Below are 25,191 nucleotides of genomic sequence, written 5' to 3' on the forward strand. Positions count from 1 at the left end.
CACCCTTTAGGACTGAACTCACTCAGTAGTGGCACTACCAAGTGACAGTTGATAATGGATATTGATATTCCTCTACCCAGAATGCATTTCGTGCCCTTGGTCCCCTCATTACTATCTCTAAGTGGTGTTCAACTTGGAGTAGCATTGTTTCATCAGCTAAGGGTCAGGAATAGTTGGCAGTATGTGATACTCAACAGGAGGTTACCTTCCCTATGCTTGACCAAATGGCATTAGACATCATAGAGCCCAGAGTCAATTTTGAGCACGCCCAGGGCAACTCATTCATTCTGAACACAGCATCAAAAGAGGAAGCATCACGTTTACAATGAGCGTGATGAACAGGAAGATGCCTAATTCTGAACATAGCAGCAATAGAGGAATCAGCAAGTTTACAATGAGTGTGGTGAGTGGGGAAAGGCTTCATTCTGAACATAGTACCAAGTTTACAATGAATGTAGTGAGTGGGGAGAGACTTCATTCTGAACATAGCAGCAAGTTTACAATGAATGTAGTGAGTGGGGAGAGGCTTCATTCTGAACATAGCAGCAACAGAGGAAGCAGCAAGTTTACACAATAAGTGTGGTGAGTGGGGAGAGGCTTTATTCTGAACACAGCACCAAGAGAGTGTCAAAGTGTGAAAAAAAATCTGGGAGTGGCATCACAGGAAATTTATAAGTTTATTGGTTGGTGAGAAGCTGCTTTTAGTCAGTGAGTCTTAAAGGCTTAGAACTGAAAAAGCATCACTTATAAAGAAGGAGCAGCTCATTTCACTTCAGCAAGTGATATTAGTGAAAGGGAAATAAAATTAAATTTAGTCAAAATTAAAATTAATAATAAAAGAAATTGAAGGAAAATAAGGTTAACTTAAGTTATTTAAGTTAAATTTATACTTATTCTAAGGGTAACATGTCATTTCTAGAATTACAGAAAGGCTAAGTAGAGTGTACATTCTATGGTATGTGTGAAATCATGGACATACCATGTGGACCAAACACATCTGCAGGTGGTGTTGCTGGCTCCACAAGCCTGACCTCAGGGTTTTGAAACTTGAGCAGCAGCTGTAGTCATTGCTAAACATTCGCAAGGCAGAAGATTATGTTGATGGTAGGTGTAGTAATGTCATCATACTGCGGATTAGAAGTGGACAGGAGAAAAGGAATGGATGACTGGCAGGCAGCCTAAGAAAACTAGACAGGTAACACAGCAGTCTCCTGAGCCTATTTTGTTTGGCAATCAGTATTCAATATTGGAAACTAATGAAGGCAATGGTTCCTCAGGGAATGCAGCCAGAGACATGTCTAAGGAACCAAGGACATCTCAGTGTATGGAGTTGGAGAAAGAAGAATGGAAGAGCAACAGTGAGGAGATAAGACAGGCATTTTTATGACAGTAAATATGACTCCAGGATGGTGTGTTAGCTGTATGGTGCCGGGTTCAAGGATGTAATGGAATGGCTACAGAACATCATTTTGTGTAAGGGGAATCATCTAGAAGTGCCAGATGGGCATCAATGACATGGATAGAAAAAGGGACGAGGCTCTGAAAGAAAATTTCAGGGAGTTGGCAAGGAGATTAAAAAGCAGTAACCACAGGATTACTCTCAGTACCAAAGGCTAGGGGGCATAAGAATAAGAGGACAGATCAATTGAACATGTGTAGAATCAGTGCAGGAGGGAGGGCATCAGATTTCTGAGGCTATGGAGCCAGCTCTGAGGCAGGTGGGACGTGTACAAGCTGAGCAGGTTACATTTTAATGGGAATAGAGCTGATATCCTCACAGTGAGATGATCAAACGCTGTTGGAGTGGGTTTAAGTTAGTTTCTCAATGGGATGGGAACTTGAGGGGCAACCCAACTTTGAAGGAAATGAAGCTGGTATCAGGGAGTAGAATAGCTGCAAAGGAGACTAGAAGACAGGAGATATAAAGCTGAGCGTTGACTCTGCCTCAAAAATGAAATGGTACGAAAAAGACCAAGTTAACAGCTGTCTACCTGAATGCATGTTGTATTTAAAACCAGGTAGATGATCTAAAAGAACAAATCAAGGTAAGTGTTTATGATGTAATTGCAATTATGGAAAGATGGCTACATGATGACCAAGACTGAGAGCTGAATATTTAGGAATACCTGATATTCAGGAAGACAGACAAGAGAGAAAGAGGGTTGAGTTATACCAATAAGAAAGGATAAGATCAGTACATTAGTAAGAGATGTTCTCCGATTAGAAGAACAATATGTTGATACTGTTTGCGTAGAGCTAAGAAACAGCGAGGGGAAGCCAACATTGGTTGGAATTAGTTACAGGCCACCAAATATTAAGGGCATGGTATCAATCAGGAGTTGATAGAAGCTCATCGTATGTACAGTACAGTTACCATGAGAGTCTTCAATCTGCACGTTGACTGCATAAAGCAATTGAGATCTAAAGCTGTGGTGGATGAGATTATGGAATGTCTTGGGAATGGTTTTCTACAGCACCAGGTTGAAGAGCCAACTAAAAGACAGGTAATTTTAGATCTAGTATTGTGTAATAAAAAGGGCTATTTAATAACATTGTTGTGAAAGAACCATTATGTTTAAATGACCGCAGTCACATAGAGTCATAGAGATGTACAGCACGGAAACAGACCCTTCGGTTCAACTCATCCATGCCGACCTGATATCTTGAATCAATCTAGTCCCATTTTCCAGCATTTGGCCTATATCCTTTTAAACCCTTCCTATTCACATTTGGCCTTTATCCTTCTAAACCCTTCCTACTCATAGACCCATGCAGATGCATTTTAAATGTTATCATTATACCAGCCTCCATTGTTTCTTCTGGTAGTTCATTCCATACAAGCACCACCCTCTGTGTGAAATGTTGCCCCTTTTAAAGCTTTCCCCTCTCATCTTAAACCTATGCCCTCTAGTTTTGGACACTCCTACCCCAGGGAAAAGACCTTGACTATTCACCCTATCCATGCCCCTCATGATTTCATAAACCTCTATAAAGTCACTCCTCAGCCTCTGATGCTCCAGAGAAAATAGTCCCAGCCTATCAGCCTCTCCCTATAGATCAAACCCTCCAACCCTAGCAACATCTTTGTAAATCTTTTCTGAACCTGATAGAATTTTATATTATGTTTGGATGTGAGATAGTTCAATCTGAAGCAGAGGGTGTTAAATTTGAATAAGGACATTATGAAACCATGAGGTACAACTTGTCTGAGGTGGATAAGGAAAATACATTAAAAGGTATGTTTGTAATTAGGCAATAGACAGTCTTTAAAAAACTATTACATGAGTTATATCAAGTATACATTACTTCAAAGTGCAAAAACTCATCAAAAATCAGTAAACCGTGGCTAACAGAGGAAGTTAAAGATTGAATAAGACTAATAGAAAGGCGTATAAAGTTGCCTGAAATAATTATAAATCTGAGAAATGGGAAGTTTTTAGAATACAGCAATGAAGGACCAAGAGATTTATAAGGAAAGGGAGAATACAATATGAACATAATCTAGCCACGAACATTAAAACAGGCTGTAAAACCTTTGTTAGATACATAAAAGGGAAACGTTTGGCTGAAACAAATATGGATCCATTACAAACACATTCAGGAGAATTTATAAGGGGGAATAGAGAAATGGCAGAGAAGTTAACTGATTACTTTGCACCTGTTTTCATTGAGGAAGATACATGAAATTTCTCAGAAATAGAGATCCAAGTGTCTCGGGATAATGAGGAGTTGAAGGAAATTAGTATTAGTAAGAAGGTTATACTGGAGAAATTAATGGTACCGATGGTTAATAAACCTCTGGGACTACATGCCTGAGTGTTAAAGGAGGTGGCTGTAGAGATAGTCAATACATTGATGATCATCTTCCAAAGTTCCTTTGAGTCCAGAATGATTCCTACAGGTTGGAAGGTAGAAAATGTCACCCCACTACTTAAGAAAGGACCAAGGGGAGAAACAGAATTACAGATCTGTTAGTCTTATATCATTAGTAAGGAAAATGCTATAATCTATTATAAAGGATGTGTTAAATAAACCTTGATGATATGATCTGATTGGGCATAGTCAGTGTGGATTTGCAAATGGGAAATCATGTTTGATAAACTTGTTAGACTTTTTTAAGCTAGTACCAACAAAATTGATGAGGAAAAGTCAATTGATGCAGTATATTTGGATGTTCAGAGGGCTTTTGATCAGGTTCCTCACAGGAGGTTGGTTAGCAAAATTAAAGTAATGGTACAGGAAGTAATGTACTGTCTTGGATTAAGGATTGACTGACAGACAGAATAAAAGAGAGCAGGAACAACTGAGTCATTCTCATATTGGCAGGCTGTGACTAGGGGTGTACTGTGAGCCTCAGTGCTTGGACCCTAGCTGTTCACAGTACATATTAATGATTTGGAGCTGAGTACCAAATGTAATGGTTTAAAATTTGCAGGTGATACAAATCTAAGTAGGAAAGTGTGTTGTGAGGAAAACGTAAAATGTTTTCAGGAGAACTTGGACAGATTTAGGAATGGGCAAGAACATGGCAGATGAAGTATAATGTGGAAAAATGTGAGGTTGTTCCACTTTGGTAGAAAGAACAGATACGCAGCGTATATCTTAAATGGTAAGAAGTAAAAGTTTGAAGTACAGGGGAATTTGGGTGTCTTAATCAGTAAGTCACTGAAGGCTAACATGAAAATGCAGCAAACTATTAGTTAATGGAATGCTAGCCTTTGTCAAAAGAGGATTTGAGTACAGAAGTAATGAGGTCTTGCTTCAGTATTATAGAAGCTTGGTTAGTCCACATCTAGAGTATTTTGTGCAGTTTTGGTCTCCTTACCTCAGGAAAGTTATTATTGTCATCGATAGAATGCAATGAAGGTTCACTAGCTCTGTATGTTAGGATGGCAGGATTGTCCTGTGAAGAGAGAATGGGTAAATTGGACCTATATTCTCTAGAGTTTCAAAGAATATGAAGTGATCTCATTGAAACCTACAAATACTTAAAGAGATAGACAGTGTAGATGCAGGTAAGATGTTTGCCCTGGTTGGGGAGTTCAGAACCAGAAGGCACAATTTATAAATAAGAGGTATGCCATTTAGGACAGAAATGAGGACTAGTTTTTTTTATTCAGAGAGTGATATATCTTGGGAATTCTGTCCCCAAAGGGCTGGGGAAGCTCAGTGTTTCAGTGTATTGAAACGAAATATGAATACATTTTTGGTTGTCAGTAGTGTAAAGGATTATGGAAATAGTGTGGGTAAAAGGCAATGAAGAATCGATCAGCCGTGATCATGTTGAATGGCAGAACAGGCTCGACGAACTGAATGATCTACTCCTATTCCTGTGTTCCTAAAAATTTCCACAGGCAACCAGAGCAGAACCAGAGAGAGTGCGAGGAGAATTTAATTGACATAGTGAGTAGTTCTGATCTGGAATGCACTCTCTGAAGGGATGATAGAGACACATTCAGTAGTGGCTTCCAAAGGGAGTTAGATTCTTGAATAGTGAAAAAAAATGCAGGAGTTCTGGGCTTAAGTAAGGGAATGGAACCGATTGGATAGTTCTTCCAGAGAGCTGGCACAGCCATGATGTGTCGAATGGCCTCCATATGTGCTCATGTGAAGACTCATAGCATTGGTGGCAATCTCAAAGCAATCAAGCCGCAATTCCTATTTATTTGATCCACCCGTCTGCTGCTGAGTGCCTGCAGGTTTTTCCATTTCTGCTGCTGTGATGTATTATTCATCATTGATCAGCAACACTTGATAAATCTGACTGACAAAGCAGCCTACTTTTGTGAAGATCATAAATGTGATCAATAAGTCTGAGTTGTTAAGGTTAAAGACGTGACTCCTTTTGTAAATCTACATTTGATATTTGTTTTCTTTGAATTGCCTGAAGGAAAGGCAATTGTAACTGTCAATTTAGTCTTGTCCAGATTACCCTAAAGATAAAATGATTTTGTTTGCTGCAAGCAACAGGCACATGACATTTGTCCAATTGTGAAGATAATTTGGAAGAAGAGATAAACACATTTTACAAGTAATGTACTTTTAACACCTCAGATGTTATTATGAGCCATAAAAGGATCTCATCAGCCACTTAATCGACAATCAGATTTTTATCTCCCTGATTGACACACTGTCCGTTGTAGACCATCTCCTATTCCTCTTCCTTTGTTTGACTGCTTCTTTTTGTCCACTGAGACTGCAGCCATTGTTATAGGTTTCAGTCTGTCTCTGTCTATTTCTGCTTACTTTGATCTTTCTGACTCTCTCTCAAACACTGTCTCTGCCTCCCGAGAGTGATCTCTCTTTGTTGATTTCCTCAGCAACTGCATTTCTTTCCTTCTCTATCTTTGTGATATTCTGTCTATGTCTAGCACTACCACCATGTCTGTGTCATTCTGTCTTTTGCCTGACTCTATGACTTTAATTTTCTCTCTGTCTCTCACTTACCCTGTGTCTGCCTGTCCACTTCTATCTGTTTTAATTTCTTCATGGGGTATGGCATTCACTGGCTAGGCCAGTATTTATTTTCCATCCCTTACTACCCTGGAAAAGGAGGTCGTGAGCTGCCTTCTTGAACTGCTGTAGTCTACTTGCTGTAGGTAGACCAACAGTGCAATTTGGGAGGGAGATCTCAAAGATACTAAAGGAACAGTCATATATTTCAGGTTAGTAAGTGGCTTAGGAGCAACTTGCAGGTGATGGTGTTCCCATGAATCTGTCACTCTTGTTCATCTAGGTGGTAATTGACATGGGTTTGGAAAGTGCTGTCTAAGGAACCTCAGTGAATTTGTGCAGTGCATCTTGTAGATAGTGCACACTGGTGCTACTGAGCATCGGTGGACTGATAATCAGTGGTGGAGGGAGTGAGTATTTGTGGAGATGGTACCATTCAAGCGGGTTGCTTTGACGGTGTTATGGTTCTTGAGTGTTGTTGGAATTGCACTCATCCAGTCAAGTGGGAGTATTCCATCACACTCTTGACTTGTGTCTTACCCATGTTGGATAGGCTCTGGGGAGTCAAGAAGTGAGTCAGTCGCTGCAGAATTTCTAACATCTGACCTGCTGTTGGATTTATATGGCTAGTCTACCTCTGTTTATGGTCAATGGTAATCCCTGGGATGTTGATAGTAAAGGATTTAGTGATATAATGCCATTAAATGTCAAGAGGCAATGTTTAGATTCTCTCTGTTTGGGGATGGTCATTACCTGGCATTTATGTCACTCCAGTATCACTTGCCATTGTCAGCCTACAACCTTACAGCCAGTTCTTTCTGTATCTGTCTCTGGCTATGTTTCTCTTTGCACTGTCTTTCTTCTTGTGTATCTCTGACTTGACATTGGTCTCCGTGCAACCTGTTTGTCTTTCTATAAAGCCCTGTGTTTGCCTAGCTGTCTCTGTCTTCCTACGTCTCTCTAAATGCCTTTGTCTCTGCCTGTTTCTTCTTCACTGCCTTTTCCGCTCTCTGCCTATGGCACTCTGTCTCCTTTTGTTTCTGTTCATTCCTTTCTCATTGCATCTTTCTTTCTTTTTTTATTAGATCATAGAATCCTTACAGTGTGGAAACAGGCCATTCAGCCCAACAAGTCCACACCACCCCTCCGAAGAGCATCCCACCCTGACCCATTCCCCTAATTTCCCGTGTCTAACCCACCTAACCTAAACATCCCTGGGCACTATGGGCAATTTAGCATGGCCAATCCACCTACCCTGCACATCTTTGGACTGTGGGAGGAAACCAGAGCACCCAGAGGAAACCCACGCCGACACAGGGAGAACATGCAAACTCCACACAGACAGCCGCCTGAGGTTGGAATCGAACCTGGAACCCTGGTGCTGTGAGACAGCAGTGCTAACCACCAATGCTGGAACAGGAATAGGCCACTCAACCTACAAGCCTCTTCCGATATTCTGTTATCTGTATCTTAATTGCTCTTCAATTCTGTAACCTTTATTACCCATCTCAAACAAAAATCTGTTCATCTCCATTTTGAAATTTTGAATTAGTTGAATTCAATCTTTGTAGGAAGAGGAGCTTATGGATTTCCACTGCCCTTTGCAAAGATCTGTATCCTGATGTAGAGTCATTGAGTCATATAACACGGAAACAGAACCTTTGGTCCAACCAATCCATGCTGACCATAATCTCAAACTAAACTAGTCCCACCAGCCTACGCTTAGCCTGTATCACTCCAACCTTTCTTGTTCATATACTTATCTAAATGTCTTTTAAACATTGTAACTGTGTCCACATGCGCCACATTGATGGAAGCATCAAGATGTAGAGGACACAGGTTAAGATGATTATCAAAAGAGGCTACAGCAACAGGAGGGGAATCTGTTCTTAATCTGCAAGGGTTTAGGATGTGGAATGCTCTGCCTGAGGCTGGTTCATTTGAAAGAATGTTGATGATTACCTGAAGAGGAAATATTTGGGTGGCTTACAGGGAAAAAACAAGGAAGTGGGACTAGGTGATTAAGTTTTGCAAAGGGCCAGCATAGGACCAAGTTGTTCCCTTTTGAGCTGAAACCATTTCTGAGTAAAAATATAATTTGAAAACAGTACTCTTAGATACAGAATTCTGTCCAACTCTCTCTTTCATTGAGAAAGCTGCACCTTACCCTATCCTTCTCTGTCCCCCCTCTGTCTGACAGTTCAGTCCACATATTTCTTCAAACATGTTTTCACTCCATCCATCTTGGCCTCTTCTTCTGTCTCTAAAAGTTTGGTCATCTCCCTTCCCCTATCTCTCTCTCTCTGGGACTGTTCTTTTTTCCACTCTCTGTTTTTGAGATTATCTGTCTCTTTTTCTCAATCTGTAACCCCCACAATGCCACCCATTGTTCTCATTCACATAGTTACTCAACAAATTTGCTACAAATGATTGAATCTGATCAGCAGGTCCAATGTACAAAATATTGATGAGGAGAGGATTGAGGATCAGCAGCCAGGTATCTCTTTAAGTGAGGTGACTGGCTTGCATTGTAACATACTGCCAATCATGGAAGCACATCTAATAGTAGACAGACACAGTATAAAACCTACTCATACAGCCCTCACCTATAGAATCCAAAACATAATGGCTACCATTAGATGTTCTCACATCATTAAGTAGCACCTTGCTGAATAATCCTGCATACGTTCAGTAATAGCTACGCTAGCACCTGATTTAAAGTAACAAGTTGAGCTTGCAATGTGATTCAGTTAAGATCACTAGAGGTGATGTGCATTCACACACAGGGACACGTTCTCTGCATATACAAGTGGCTTGTGTTCAAACCTTGAATCTTTTTTGAAATAATTGGGAGCTTGGGGAGCCCTTTTGCTTTCTCCAAAGGCAATACCTCGGCCAATCAGAGTCAACTGGCTAACCATTTTTTTCTCCTGTAGGGTAAATTAGTGTAATCATTTGAAATGTAGCATTCTTGCATTTGTTCTGATGAATACACGACAAACAGCTTCAGCAGCACTTCTCTTTTCATCAAGATATTGGGCTTGTGCTACAATGCAGGGCATTGATCTTCCACCAAGAGGTGAACGTTGTTTGCGCCATTAGTCTATGGAGGGAGCAGTTTTATGAGCCTGTAAACAAAGATTATTTTAGCTGGATTACTATAGATCTAGAGGGATCATGGACTTAAAAAGATGATTTGTGAGCTAATGGTCACACTGTCTTAGAAACTATGTCATTGAGCTTGTGGACTTGATGTCCTTCATACATTTAAACTATTGCTTGTTGCTTTCAGCTTTTTCGGAGCCTGTCTAATTTGATGACTCCTCACCGAATATCCTTTGAATCTCCGTTGGAGCTTTCAGCACAAGGTATGAATGAGGTGCTCCTGTTCTATCAAAAGTGTAGTAAATTCTTAAATGTTCACTAGAAAAAATGTTCAGATGATTGAGGCTTTTTAAAGCCTGCCGAAGGTTAGGGATTTTCACTGTCACAAGCTAATAGATGGGAGGTTTGTTCTTTTTTAAAAATTACTGCCAATGGATTTATATTGCTGAAAAGATTTTGCTTAGGTTCGTGATATTTTCTCATTTTATGAAACCTGATCTGAGCACAAAACAGAGAAATAAAAAAAGTCTCTCCACGCCAAATAAACAGACAGGGCTAGATTTTTGCTACACAAATCTTTAAAATGTGGGACATCGATATGGATGTACTCCCCCCACCACCTCCCTTTCTGACAAGATGCAATGATTGCACCAGGAGGAAGGGATTGAATACAACTGCACAAGAGGGAAAATGGAACTCACCAGGTCTATTTGAAGAAGCAGACCTCAGGGTCACAATCTAAGAGTACAGGGTAGGCCATTTAGGACTGAGATGAAGCAAAATTTCTTCATGTAGAGAGTGGTGAGCCTGTGGAATTCTCTGTCACAGAAAGTGGTTGAGGCCAAAACATTGAATGTTTTCAAAAATGTGTCCAAGATAGCTCTTAGGGCTAAAGGAATCAAAGAGAATGGGGAGAAAATGGGAACAGGGGACTGAATTAGATCATACTGAATAGTGAAGTAGGGCTTGACGGAACAAGTGGTCTACTCCTGCTCCTGTTTTCTATCTTTACAAGGGCTTTACCATGCAGTATGGGAGTCACAAATTGATAGAGTAAATGTAAATGCGCTAGAAGGGCAGGTAAGGTCGACAAAGCTGCTAAAATCTGAAGGTTTTTTAAAAATTCCAAGCCCTTCATACTAAGAAACATAGACTCCCTACAGTGTGGATGCTGGCCATTCGGCCCATCGAGTCCACATTACCCTCTAAGGAGCATCCGATCCAGACTCACCACCCGCCAACCCTATACCTGTAACCTATGGCTAACCCACTTAGCCTGCATATCCCTGGATACTGTGGCCACTTTAGCATGGCCAATCCACTTGACCTGCACATCTTTGCACTATGGGACGAAACCAGAGCACCTGGAGGAAACCCACACAGACAGAAGGAGAATGTGCAAACTCCAAGGGTGGAATCGAGCCCGTGTCTGTAGCACTGTGAGGTAGCAGTGCTAACCACTGAGCCACCGTGCCACCCCAATCTTGGATGAAACAGGTTGTAACTGGCAATGTCAGTTTAAGAAAGCACTGTCTACTGAACAGCTTTGATTGGCAGGCCATCCGGCGTAGGTAAGAATATCATTACCATATATTTGTGCAGTTCCTTAGAGTTTTTTGTTAACATTTCCAGAAGGCTGTTATTGTCCATTATAAATGATTGATTGGAGATTCAAAACTACAGTTTTCTTGGGTGCCCTGAGATCACAGTTTGAAAGTTGAATCAGCATGGAGGGGCTATAAGGACTGTAAAGGGTGAGGACCAGAGGTCTTAATAGTTTCATTGAAGATTTCAGCACAGGGATATGTTGAGAATTTCCTGTTCTCTCAAAAGGCTCGTTAGAAACAACTTTTAAAAGAATAATTTCCAAAGGTTTAAGAAATTTACAAAGTGTGGACTTCCTGAGTGCTGAATAATAAGGAATGACAAGATCTGAAATAATTTGGTCATGTTTTACTGGCATGTCTTTGACCATTATCTTTGTTGAACCTGTTTATTGTATGTTGTTATTTTGAATTACAGGGAAGCGGATGATCGAGACATACTTTGACTTCCGTCTGTATAGACTGTGGAAATCTAGGCAGCACTCAAAGCTGCTGGACTATGATGACATCCTGTGAGGCATAGGGAAGCTCAGAATTGGAATAATCACTTGTAACCGCTCTTATCGAGAACGACGTCTCCTCAGGGCTGGAGGCAAACAGAGGGTCTCGGAAGGGATTAAGAAGAAGCAGAAAACATCTCTGTTGTATCTTGTTCCAACAAAGAAAGGCTTTATGGAAGTCACAGGAGAATGGTGTGGAAAGGTTAGGGCCTTTTTCTCTTTGAGTAGAAGGATCAGAAATCGGAATTTTTATTTCTGCGGAATGTTGCCAATCCAGGTCAAGACAGGAAAGTTCGGGGTTTTCTTTCATCCTGAAGTCCTTATGCAAAAGACAAGACTGAATAGTTAGCTGTTGGAATTCTGGGAAAACCAGAGAGCGCTAAATAAGATTCTTGGAAAGTTCCTGCAATGGAAAATTCTAAACTACCCACAGGCCTGGTTTAAAATCCGTGCGCAGACTGGGGTGTCTGCGAGCTGTTCTTGAGGACCTCAATGTGAAGGCAGGTTTCATGGAAGATAAAAGCTGAAGTTTTTTTTTATTATTGAATATAGGAACTTTGGATTTTTAATTGCATAGTACTAATTATAAGAGTTAGTAGCTAAGAGTGTCTCAGTAGTTAGGAGGATATTTCATCAATTTTGGAGAATGATGTAACGGATTCCATTAACATTGCTTCAGCACAAACTGAAGGCAATAACAGCAAGTATGAAAGGAACCAATTGCTTTGTTCACAACATTGTACGGCTGACTCTCCAATTGGAACCATCAAGAGGTACCTTTCTATGATGAAGTAACCTCATAGTTCTTATTCTGTGGAATACATTTCTAATATTGTGTGTCTAACAGGTGTTCTAGAGTAGTGGTGACACCTACTCCAGGTTTTATTGCATTTTAAGCAACCACTGATTGAAGGTGGGGTATAATGATCATAAGGGATCACAAATGATTTTAGTGGGTAAAATAATTAATAAGAGGATTACCAGTGAGAGGAGCTGTGTGCAATCTAGATCTGTTCTGAACACCAGTATCATGCTTTCACCTGATTTGGAGACACTCTGATGGTCTTTTTATGTCCAATCCTGGATTCATTTCAACTTGAGGATAGATCAGTTGCACTCTTGAAGGTCTGAATAAGCTATTGATATTTATTGATAGTCACACTGGCCTTGATTTCATTTGAAGGTTATTTATACTCCATAATGTGACCATGGAAAAAAGGATTCTTAAAGTGACTGCTTATCATTATCATGGAGATCTTTTATTATTTCAATCCGAGTTAGGTTGTCAAGTTTAGAAACTGCCCCTCTATTAAGATATTACTGCAGACCAAGGTCTCTAAGTAGAATATTCTAGTGTGTGTTGCATTGTAGTTGTGTTCGAAGGGGAAACTCTCAAACTCATTTCCAGCAGCTGTCTTTCAGGGAACTCGTTCTGTTCTTCTGATGGGATTTAAGCAGTAAAGTACCAATCTTTCTTTCAGTGAAGTTATCCAACATTTAAGCTTATGTCAATAACCAAACTATAACTGTTGTGCTCACAGGTTCAGTGAAAGCCAGTTATGTTCACCTTCTGAGGCCTAATGCGTTCAACATGCAAATCATGAACATCGCACTGGTTTCTTAATTGCAACTGGTTTCATTCAAATACATCCTTTATCAAACACTGTGATATTGCTGTGAGGTTATGTCAGATGATCTTTTTCAGTATTTTAATGGGACTTAGTCCTTTTGAAGGAAATATCAGATAGGCATTTCAAGTGTTTATATACTAATAAAATTCATCATATTTGCTCACCAGTAACCAATGAAACTAAACATTTAAAAATGATTGCATTGGGAGCAATGTATAAACAGAAGAATCACAAATTAATTGGAGATGAGGAAGACTATTCAGTCCATCTTAAATAATTCCTCCAAAAACATCATTCGTGCTTCTTGTTAGTGTCCAGTTGATTCTCTAATTTCATGATTTCCTGCTGTTCCATTCCATGAGGAAGGCCCGTTGCAAGCATTGATCATACTGTGTCACAGTGATCAGTCTCGGGAATTAAATTTCCTCGAGAAGTATCAATATTTGATCTGTGGAAACCTGGAGAGATGGCATGAACACTGCTACTGCTGTTTGTCCAGGGATTAGCATGGATCTTCTATTAGAATGACAACAGACAATCTGGAGACATGCACTACCCTTGGATAGTCATACTTTTAAATTTACCTTTTACTCATTTGGCTAAATGCCCTACTACTACAATTTAAGTGAATGTCAGATTGCATATTTAACTGATGCACTCTATTGTTGTCCCCCTCTCTTAGCCCTTACAGTACTAGCTGACAGCTGGGTTACCACCACCAGTATAGGGACATGTCCAATTATGAGAAGTGCTGGATGAACATGGTGTTTAAAATGAGTACTTTTTTCCCCTAGCTAATTCCACGAATCATTGAAGGACACCTCAGAATTTGAGCCTTAAGCCCATCCCTCCCATCTTTAATCTTGGCAAAATGATACCCTTACCTAAGGGCAAGGAGTTAAATCATGATTTAATACGATGACCCTGGAGTTCCCTCATTTCATTACTGTCTGCATTGAATGTAAATTAACTCATGGCTTACTGCTGCTCTGCATTGAGGCCTGCGCAGTTGCTAAACTAATATCGTAATGGTTTCATCCTTAAATTTGACACTGATCCAATGGTCTGAAAGTTGATTAAGACCTACAACAAATCTTTCAAGATTGAATTAGACTGTTTTTTTGCAAAATTGTAGTTTTATTGATTTATCTTTAATTGTCAATATTAAGCTAATTCTTATGTAGGTTCATTGCAAAGTTATTGATGAGTACGACCTTATAAATTGGCTCAGCTGAAGACATAAGCCAAAGGAACCCACCTAAACCCAGGAAAGATATGCTCGTGTTACGATAATTACAGCTAATGTATAGTTAGAAGGAGGAGAAGCAACTTCTGTGGAAACCTTCACAACATCGATACTGAATAATCAAATTGTGATTTGAGTGCAGCAAGGTTGTGGAGATTTATTGTGACGTAGATCAGTAGCAGATCATGTATTTTGTATCACTGTATTATAACGATTATATCATATAAAACACGTGCACACATATCAAGAGTAGATGTGTGCCCTCATGGGCAGAACACAAGTTTATAAGTCTGTTTGACTGATTTATTGAGGCTGAATTATTTTGTTATTAAACTAGATTGACAAGAATAGAAACACATTAAATTCACCTTATGAAGCCATACTTGGTTGAAATGCCAGCGTAAGGGTTTTGGATTGAGTGACTTTGTTGGTCTTGATAGCCTGGTGTATGATGCTGATGTTAAGACTTCTTGTCAATTATGTCGTGTGACAATCTTTATGCATTTAATAAATAGGACTAGCACTTGAGAAGCTAAACATTAACTGTACAGTTCTAGAAGAACAAAAAGGAATTTATATTTAATGAAATTTGTTGTGGGTGGGGTGAAGTATGCTGGAGATGGCAGTCAGCCCTAATCTCCCTCACAAGTGACATTTCTCAACCGATTCTAAGGGTGCCGTGTACAGTACAAACATTAATGTTGACTGGTGCTGTCTGTGAGTCCTGAAAATGTGTTGAAATTTATTGGTGTGTTGGTGACAATGCATCTCAGCAAAATATCTTTAGATTGCACTTAATTGGTTACCTGTAACTGCTTTACCACTGACACTGTCACTGACTACGGTTTAAAGTGTCCTCTTAAGAGCTGACCTAATTTTGGAAGAACTAACTTCCCCATTATAGTGCTTGGTGCTGTTCAGTGTTCTTATGAAAGTGGCTCAGTACCTCTCCTTCAAACTCCGTTTAACCAACCACCCATGCAGCACCCTTTCATTTAACTATTCACATCTCCTACCCAATACTCCTACTCTTCCAAACCCCCATGCATTGTTAAACTGTAAGATTTTCTTCAAATTTAGGCAGGGTTTGGTTTGGCAAATCAAAGTCATTGATACACCCAGCATTACATACTTTGAGGAAGTTGTGAGTTAACATTAGCACCATTCCCTGTGGCTTGGGTTTCAATAGGATTTGATTGTTTATTCTACGATGTGGGGAAGGCGGGGTTTAATAGATTCGTATTCTGGCCACATGCCACCTCAATATTGGAGTTTAATGTTGCAAGAGGAAGCAAAAGGACTTAAATCATTTCTCTCTGCTGCAACCCCTTGATCAGTTCTACCAGTATTTCTATTATGCAATGGTCAGATCACCTGCAAGTTACTTACAATGTAGATAGAGTCATTCACAGTTAATGGGAATGTAACCTTATAGAGGAGGAGGAAATCATTTTGATGTGGTTAATGTGTTAAAGACTCCACTCAATGTGCACACATCAGGTTTTATAATCTGACTGGACTGCAACTTCAAAATTAATCAATCTTTTAAAAAAAAAGGTTTGATCTTTGCCTTGTCCTGGTAGAGAAGCTGATGTGGGATTAATGTTGTAAAACTGGGATTTTGTTTTGAGGTACCAGAGCCTGTACGAAACTGCAACTCCAATCACTGAAAACTAAACTATAAATACTAAAAGGAAGATGCTAAATGGTACATTTCATTACCTCAAAGATCCTTCTAGCTAATGATGTTGATTTTGAAGCTAGTATCTGTTGTAACACAGGAAACACAGAAGTGAATTTATGCACAGCAAGCTCAACAAACAATGCCACACCATCTGTTTTAGGTGTTGGTTAATGAACAAATGCTGGTCAGGTCTAGGATGCTCTTCCTCGAATGGTACCATGGGATCTTTCATGCTTACCTGAGGTGAAAGACAGATCCATCTCATTCGAAAGATAGCACCTCTGAGAACGAAGCACTCCCTCATTCAGTCAAAGCAACGTGATTCAGGTGCTGGAGTAGGACTTGAATCCACAAGCATCTGACTCAGAGGCAAGAGTGCTACGCACTGAATCATAGCAGACAGCGACTGCCACCGAACATGCTCCATGGTCTTGACATCCCTTGCTTGGCTGTTGGAATTCTCCTGGTCTCAACATCAAAGTGAAAACAATTTACTTGCTGGAATAAATCAGTCCTTGTGGTACTAGCTCCTGCATTTCTGTGCACTGTTCGTTTGTACTTAACGTGAATCTCTGTCTGCACCGATGTGAATGGCTGGAAGAAGTTAAGCCCCATTTAATACCAGTAGACACTTGTGGAGAAGATTGCAATTCTCTCACTGAACACATTAACAAGTAGAATCGTAGAATCCCAACAGTGTGGAAACAGGCCATTCATCCCAACAAGTCCATACTGACCCTCCAAAGCATCCCACTCAGGCTCACCCCCCACCCTTTCCCTGTAACTCTGTATTTCCCATGGCCAATCAACTTACACATCTCTCGACACTGTGGGCAATTTAACATGGCCAATACCCCTAATCGGCATATCTTTGGACTGTGGGAGGAAACCAGAGCACCCAGAAGAAACCCACACAGTTGTGGGGAGAATGTGCGAACTGCACACAGGCAGAATTGAACCTGGGTCCCTGGCTGCTAACGACTGAGCCACCATGCTGCCCCCAACTAAATCTGCTCTGTGATAAAATGATACAAATATCAAAAATAAAACCTTTAACATAAAAACATAGGAACAGACAAGCTCGGAGTCACTCTGCAGGAATATTCATTTAGTGTGATCAATTCAAATCCATTTCATCTTCGTATTTGGGCAGTGAACCTCCCCCTTTAATTCTTCCTAAGTGGTCACCCTGCCCCATTAATTTTTCATTCTCTGGTACTGTCAGATGCTGGTTTTGCCAAGTAGCAGTCCAAGTGTACAGTATATATAAAGTATTTATCATGTGTGATTAGTGTGAGATGGTGATAATTGAGCTTAGGCTATTGTTTAGGAGGCGTTTAGATCTCAATGCATTTAAAACCCACTGCCAAATACTGCTGCCTCTGACTGTGTAGTGTGAAGTTCAGTATTTCACAGGCTGCTTCAGGTAAACAGACCTCAGCTGGGCTGCATTTACCAGTGTTAAGAGGTCACATCTTGTGTCGGAGGCCAGTTTATGTTTTAAATTGCATCTAATTAGCAACAGTTTCAAGATGTTGTGAACAAAATCCTTTGTTTGTTAACTCGCCCTTCCTTTGTTCCTGAATATTTTTCTCCGCCCATCCTCATTCCAACCCAGTGTGACCTCCTGTGGTAAATTTCACTGGTTACTTCACTCACTGCATGTGGTTTAATTTACCCTAATATTGTGACTCCAGATAAAGAGGTCGCAGTGGTGGGAAGAATGCTGGTTCTGAGTTCAAACAAATTACCAGATGTGGTACATGTTCAAAGTGTAAGTCCAGACATCAAAACACAAACACTGCACATGTCTTATCAGAGGATACCTCCCTCAGAAACCGTCCAACTCTTCGCATTCACACTGTGTGCCTTGGAATAGTATGTGAAGAATTAAGTGACCACGTAAAGAATCTGGGATCTGACCTGTTGAAGCGACACTCATGTGGAAGGTATGAAATTGGAGCAGCATGTAAGCTGGCTCTGTTTCACAATGTCGACCTTCAGCCCATCAGGCATTTTCAAGCATTTGAAAAGGTCAATCAGTAGGGAGCTGTGTAGTGACTTTGATTTCAGCAGTCATAGGGAAGTGCAGCTTTGTGTGCAAATGCAGAAAACATCAACCCAGCTTAATCACTGCTGTCTGTGCAAACATCAGCACAGCTCCAGGTGCTTCTGTCTCAGTGTGCAGCGACAGATCCTTCAACCCAGTGCTGTATACACGTTGACCAATGAATACAACCCATGGATGTCCTGTCTATTTAAATTCTGCTGAGTAATTACATCTGACTGTTTTGTGCAAATGTGCTCAGCAGGACATCGATTCTGTGATTTTGATATTTGATGTGTTGATGAGTTTGATATGTACCCTCCAGTGCAGCTGGTCTGGATTAAGAGGAATCTGAAGCTGTAAATGGATGTGGTTCAGAGTTGGATGGGAAAATTCAAAAAGTGTCACAATACTGTTTAGAAGTGTTTATTATTTGGCACGGTCTTGGTCAAGTTTGAGATTTGGCAAAATGCTGACTAGATGATGTTTGGCTTCGTGCTGGTTACTGATGATTTGATATTGCAGCTGTATTGGCCAAGTACAGCTGTCGATTTTTGGAATTGGTAGGAATTTGATATTTGACTCAGTGTCAGTTAAGGCACTTTGTGATACTGGTTAGGCAGGTTTGGAATTTGCCACACTGTGGTGATTAAGAAAATGATTATTTGGTGTGTTGCAGGTTAGGACAGTTTGATTAGCATGGAGTTGGTTGAGGTAGTTTGATATTTCTCGTGAAATTAGTTAAGGTAGTTTTGTCAAGATACTTTGATGTTTGGCATAGTACTGCTTAGGACTGTTTCAGATCAGTCTTTGATTGGTTCTTTGGCACATGTCTAAGTTTGTTTCAATTTGCCTTTTAATGGTTTATATAGTTTCTTTAAAGCACAGATTTTTCTATTTTATCTCTGTGAAATAACTATTTAACACTTGGAGCAATAAAATCACAGTGCAGTGTTGGTGTTATGAGAGATGGCTCCCTCACTCCAAATCGCCCGAACGGACTGTACTCACATCAGACCAAACACTTCTTTTCACTTATTCTGCTATTGCAAAGGAAACAAGGGGAAAGCGGACAACTTGTCTAATCAAGAGGGAGAGCATGTGAGACTTGTGACACAGAGACCCAACTGAGTGGCTATAGATTGATTAATTCCTCATTCAAATGCTAGTTCTAGGTTGTGTAGGGTTTTTCAACTCTGCCTGGGTGAAAGGTGCCCAGGCTTGGGGGAATGGGCTGGACATTCTGTCTCATGGGAAGGCAGATAGCCAACAAAGCAGATTGTCCCTTTGAGTTGGTGCCAAGCTGTAAGGGCAAACTTTACAGAGGAGCTGGGTTCATTTTGTAATTGTAGTAAATATCATTTTCAGCATCTTTCTCATTAACACCAATTGTTTTGATCATCACAGAATAGAGTAGGTGATCATTTTCAGCCACCCATTTCCATTGTGCCCTCTCATGCCCTCAGTGTTAATCCTTTCAGTTTGCTCGCTGCTGTCAGCCTGCTCTGTAGTCCATCTTATCAACAAACCTAACTCCAACCTAATTCATTCTTTAGCTTGAAGAACACAATTGGCTTTACTCAACTGTTCCCCAACTCTGTAACTTATTATTTCTGCCCTTCCTCCACACATTTGTTCCGTGCTGTTTAGTACATACTCACGTACCACCCCTGGTTCCCATCCTGCATTCATGCACTGCTCTCAACCCCTATTTTAGTCTGTTTGTGTAACCCTCAGTTGATGTTGCTTCTTTAGTCAATCTCTGATGGAAACACCAATTTCTGAAGTAGAGACTAAAATGTGAAAAAGACCAATGTGCCTCCCTGTTTGGGAAAGCTGATTTCAAACAGGTTGTCCCACTGTCCAAATTTCATTCTGGCTTCTTACCAATGTATGGCAGACTCGAGAAAAAACCCAGTGCAATGTGGGGAGAGGTCAGCCCTGCCTCCATTGATCTGCCACCTCGTATAGCTTAGTCTTCCAAAACAAAACGTCTGCCATTTTTGCAAGATCGGCCTTAAGAAATAAGATGTGCAACCAAACTGACAGATTTGTTTTGGCAAAAGCCGAAAATTGCAGATGCTGGAAATCAGAAATAAAAAGAAAAATCTGGGAATGCATGGCAGGTCTGGCAGCATCTGTCAAGACAGCAAAAGAATTAGTGTTTAGGTCTGTGATCTTACAGCAGTCCTTCTGCAAAGCATGAGCGTGTTGCAGAGCAATGAGTTTCGAGGTAGTCTGGCCAGATCCAGGCCTAGGGATGCCATCTCTTTCAACTCTGTGTATTTTAGTCACCACTCTCTGATTAACGTATCAATGTACAAACTGCGGTCTCCTTCTTGAGCTGTCAAGCTCCGCACTTTCTGTATCCTGTACTGATTTGAATAATCTTTATCGTTTTACAGTTTCAAGATGTTATTTAATAAACTGTTTTGAGAGAAAAAAGGACACAAATAGTTCTGCTGGGTTTTATTTATCTCAGGCAGCTGTGAGATGATGCAGCTTGGAGCAATTCAGTGAGTCAGAAGCGAGACTTCCTTTGATTGCCTACATGACAACAACACCACAGAAGGAACTTATTGGTTGTGAAGTGTTTCTGAGACACTTTGAAGACATCTTAAAGTCTTAAACTAAAACATGTACTTTCACTCTATTTATCTCACCTTATTGTAACATGAGATTTGAACACATTAGTCCCAAAGATCATGAAGCATGGATTTTTTATTTCATCGACATTAGATCATTAAATGTAGAAACATAGCTGTATTGCCCTTTAAGCCTACTCCACTATTCAATGTGATCATTCACTACCTTTCGAGTGAAGAAACCTTCATCTCAGTCCTGAATGGTCTAACCTATACCTTGAGATTGTGACTCCCGGTTCTAGACTTCCAGTCAGAGGAAACATCCCCCCTGCAACTGGTCTGTCTAGCCCTGTTAGAATTTTACACATTTCAACTATATCCCCTCTCAACCTCCTAAATTCGAGTGAATACAGGAGCAATCGAGCCAATCTCACCTCATAGCACAGTCCAACTATTCCTGATATCAGCCAAGTCAAACCTCCAACAAACAGCAGGGTAATTACAGATAAATAAGGAATTATTTGCATGCATGGACCTGACCATATGGTCATGTTGGGCTGAGGAACTACTTTGTCTTTGCACTGTCCCTTCACATCAGGCCTTTCCACCAACAACACTTTCTTTTCCAGCAAGAGTCAATTTGACTGCTCCAGCTGTCCTCCCTCATCTTTGGCCCCTGATGCTGGAGGGGAGGTGATGGCCTAGTGGTATTATCACTGGACTGTTAATCCAGAGAGCCAGATAATGTTCTGGGGACCGGGGTTCGAATCCTATATGGCAGATGGTGGAATCTGAATTCAATAAAATATCTGGAATTAAGAATCTAATGATGACCATGAATCTATTGTTGATTGTTGGAAAAACCCATCTGGTTCACTAATGTCCTTTAGGGAAGGAAATCTGCCATCCTTACCTGGTCTGGCATACATGTGACTCCAGACCCGCAACAATGTGGTTGACTCTTAACTGCCTTCTGGGCAGTTAGGGATGGGCAATAAATGCTGCCTATCAGCGACGCCCTCATCCCGTGAATGAATAAAGGAAAAAAAAAGGTCCCATTGCATTATCTTCATAAAAATAAAACAACCATGGATGCTGAAGATCTGAAACAAAAACAAATTGCTGGAGAAACTCAGCACGTCTGGCAACATCCATACACGCTGCTAGACCTGCTGAATTTCTCCAGCAATTTCTGTTTATGTAAAGTATTTGTTGCCCATCCCTAGATGCCCTGGAGAAAGTGGTAGTGAACTCATTGTACCACTACAGCCCTTTGGGATGAATACAGCCACAGTGCTGTTAGGAAAGGAATTCCAAAACCTGATCCAGCCACATTCAGGATGGTGAGTATCTCGGAGGGGCACCTGATGATCTCTTCCATCTGCTACTCTTGTCCTTCTAGATGGGAGCGATATCAGGTTTGAAAGATGCTGTTGGAGATTTGTTGAGTTCCTGCAGTGCATCTTCTAAATAGTACACACTGCAGCCACTGTGCACAGGTGATAGAGGGAGAGAATGTTGAAAGCAGTGAATGGGGTGACAATCATGCAGGTGCTTTGTCCTGGATAACGTTGAACTTCGAATGTTGTTGAATCGGTTACCAATCAGGAAAGTGGACAATATTTCAAGACACTCCTGACTTGTACTTTGTAGATGCTGGACAGTCTTTGGCGAGCAGAAGATGAGTCACTCATTGCAGGATTCCCAGCTATCACATGCTGTTGGGTAGATGCTGTATGACTGAGTGCCATGCAACACACAGGCAAGGATACTTCATTATTTGAGGAATTACAATGGAATTGAATACTACAATCATCATCAGACACCTATCTCTGAACTCTTTATGGTGGGAAGGTCATTGATGAAGCAGTTGAAGATGGTTGACCCTGAGAACACCATCCAAGAACTCCTACAGTGTATCCCTGTACACTACAAGTACCTCAAGGGGGAATTGTAGTAGTAAACAGATAAGCCACCTTAATGACATTTTTAAAGAGTGAGGTGAATACTAACCCAGAGAACTCCTTTGCTCCACTTTGTGGAAGTGCCATGGAACCTTTCATATCCATCTTGATAAGACATGGGATACAGGAAGGTGGGGTACAGGAAGGTTAGGTACGGGAAGGTGGGATACTGGAAAGTTGGGATACAGGAAGTTGGGATATAGGAAGGCTGCAATACGGGAAGATGGGGTACAGGAAGGTGTGGTACAAAAAGGTGAGATACAGGAAGATCGGATACAAGAGAGAGACTAATTGTAGAGGTAGAGTTATTGGACCAAAGGCCCTCTCCTGTCAGCATTTCATCCATAACATGGTGCAAATGGAAAGAATTCTGCTGTCAGTTCATAAATTCTGGGATAGTATGCACGAGTGATTTTCCAGCAGATGTAATAATTGAAAGAATCATCCGGAAATAAAGGGGAAAGGCTATGTGCAGTGGGGAGCAAGCAGGAGGTGAGAGCCTTATTGAGGCAATGGATGGGAGAAGTAAACAAACATTGCAGGGTACAGTAGGGTGGTTCAGTAATGGGCACAGCCACTAGAAAACCATGTCAAAATCCATTTCCCTGGTCACAGCGTGAGCCTAAGCTTCCAATATCTCTCTGAAATTGAGCCCGGGGGCCATTTACTTCAATGTAACACTCCACCAGGCCTGCATTTACTGTAATCGACAAAGAGAGAACGACAAGTACCTTTCAGGAGGGAATTAGATTGGATATATTTTTAAGCAAACAGGTGGAACTTGTACCCATGCCTCCTGTTCTGGAGGTAGAGACACTACCACTGTGCCACAAGAGCCCCGATTAAGTTGCAGCAGCTACATGTTGATGTTTCCATCCATGTCACTAGATCATGAACCTGGTTCTCAGGATTAGTAATCCAGTGACATTATCAATTCACATCACCTCCCCCTCTTACCCTGAACTCCAGACATCATAAGGACAGTCTGCAGACTATTGACGTATTCCCACTTCTCATCTCCCAGCCCCCACTGACTCAGCACTCAATAAAGTATTGATTCCTAAAGGCACCTAATTCAATCATGACCGAAGTTTGCTTCAAAGGTTTTCGATTACAAAGCAAAATCAGATCATTTAATCAGCAAGGGATCCTATTCGAAAACTGCAAGTTGACCTTCAAAACCACGTTGGTGAAATGGCGAGAGTTTCGAAAATGGAGAAAGAATCATTGTGGAATTTTGAAGCAGCACCCCCTGCTCAGTTTTCAAGGGAAAGAAATGAACAAAAAGCGAAACTTGCACAGCTCTTTAAATTGCCCACCGTGCGGGATCCCAGAACTCGGGTGTAACAAAATGGAAAATGTTTTTCAGTCAACTGTACAAAATTCAGCATTTGGAAAGTATTAGGTACAAATTCATATGCATGCCCTCACTCAGAGATTGTAAGTGGCATGCAAATACCTCACACAGAATCAGAGTATCAGTGCACTAACATGGTCAGTATGCCTGTACACAGACAAAGGGGCTCTGTTTGCCTGTACATGGAGACAGGGGGTCAATGTGCCTGTGTACACACGCACAGGGTCAGTGTGCCTGTATAGAAGCAAGCAGGTGGTCAGTATGCCTGTACACACAGACACAGAAGGCCAGTGTGCCCGTACACACACAAGGGGTCATTTTGCCAGTACCCCCATACACAGGGGATCAGTGTGCCTGTACTGTCACACAGCATGTTGGTGTGCCTCTACATACACACACAGGGGATCAATGTACATGTACACATACATACCCAGAGTTAGTGTGCCTGTACACAGGCACAGGGGTTCTGTATGCCTGTACACATGCACAAAGCGGGTCAGTGTGCCTGTACACACACACAGAGGATCAGTGAACCTGTACATACACAAACTGGCCATGCACTTGTACAGCAACACACAGCAGTTCAGTTTGTCTGTACACACACACGGGGATCCGTGTACCTGTGCACACGTACATAGGGGATCCATGTGACTGTGCAAACACATAGGGCATCACTGTGCTGGTAAACACAGAGGATCAGTGTGCCTGTACACACACAGGGAATCAGTGTGCATCAACTCAAACACTCACACACAAACACACACGCACACAGACACATAGAGGGTCGGTGTGCTGTACATATTCACATCAGCTCAGTGTGCCTGTATACACATGCACAAAGTGTCATTGTGCCTGTGTACACACACAGGGTCACTATGTCTGTACACACACGTGCACGCGTGCACACACACACACACACACCCACACACACACAAGGGGTCAGTGTGCCTGTTCACAAAAACAGCGTGTCACTGTGCCTGTACGCATGCACAAAGTGGGTCAGTGTGTCTGTACA

General features: G+C 41.1%; 1 protein-coding gene across 1 annotated transcript in view; it reads left to right on the forward strand.

The window, feature by feature from the left end:
- The window catches only part of nsmfb (NMDA receptor synaptonuclear signaling and neuronal migration factor b), a 75,690-nt gene extending 62,635 nt beyond the window's left edge, over positions 1 to 13,055 (forward strand). Inside the window, exons 15-16 of the mRNA XM_048613691.1 lie at positions 9,746 to 9,821; positions 11,581 to 13,055. Coding sequence (XP_048469648.1) covers positions 9,746 to 9,821; positions 11,581 to 11,678 — 174 coding nt within the window. The 3' untranslated portion in view covers positions 11,679 to 13,055. The remainder of the gene's footprint in view (positions 1 to 9,745; positions 9,822 to 11,580) is intronic.
- Positions 13,056 to 25,191: the final 12,136 nt, after the last annotated feature.

Source organism: Rhincodon typus, chromosome 28 (assembly GCF_021869965.1).
Source record: "Rhincodon typus isolate 14 chromosome 28, sRhiTyp1.1, whole genome shotgun sequence".
Lineage (NCBI taxonomy): Eukaryota > Metazoa > Chordata > Chondrichthyes > Orectolobiformes > Rhincodontidae > Rhincodon > Rhincodon typus.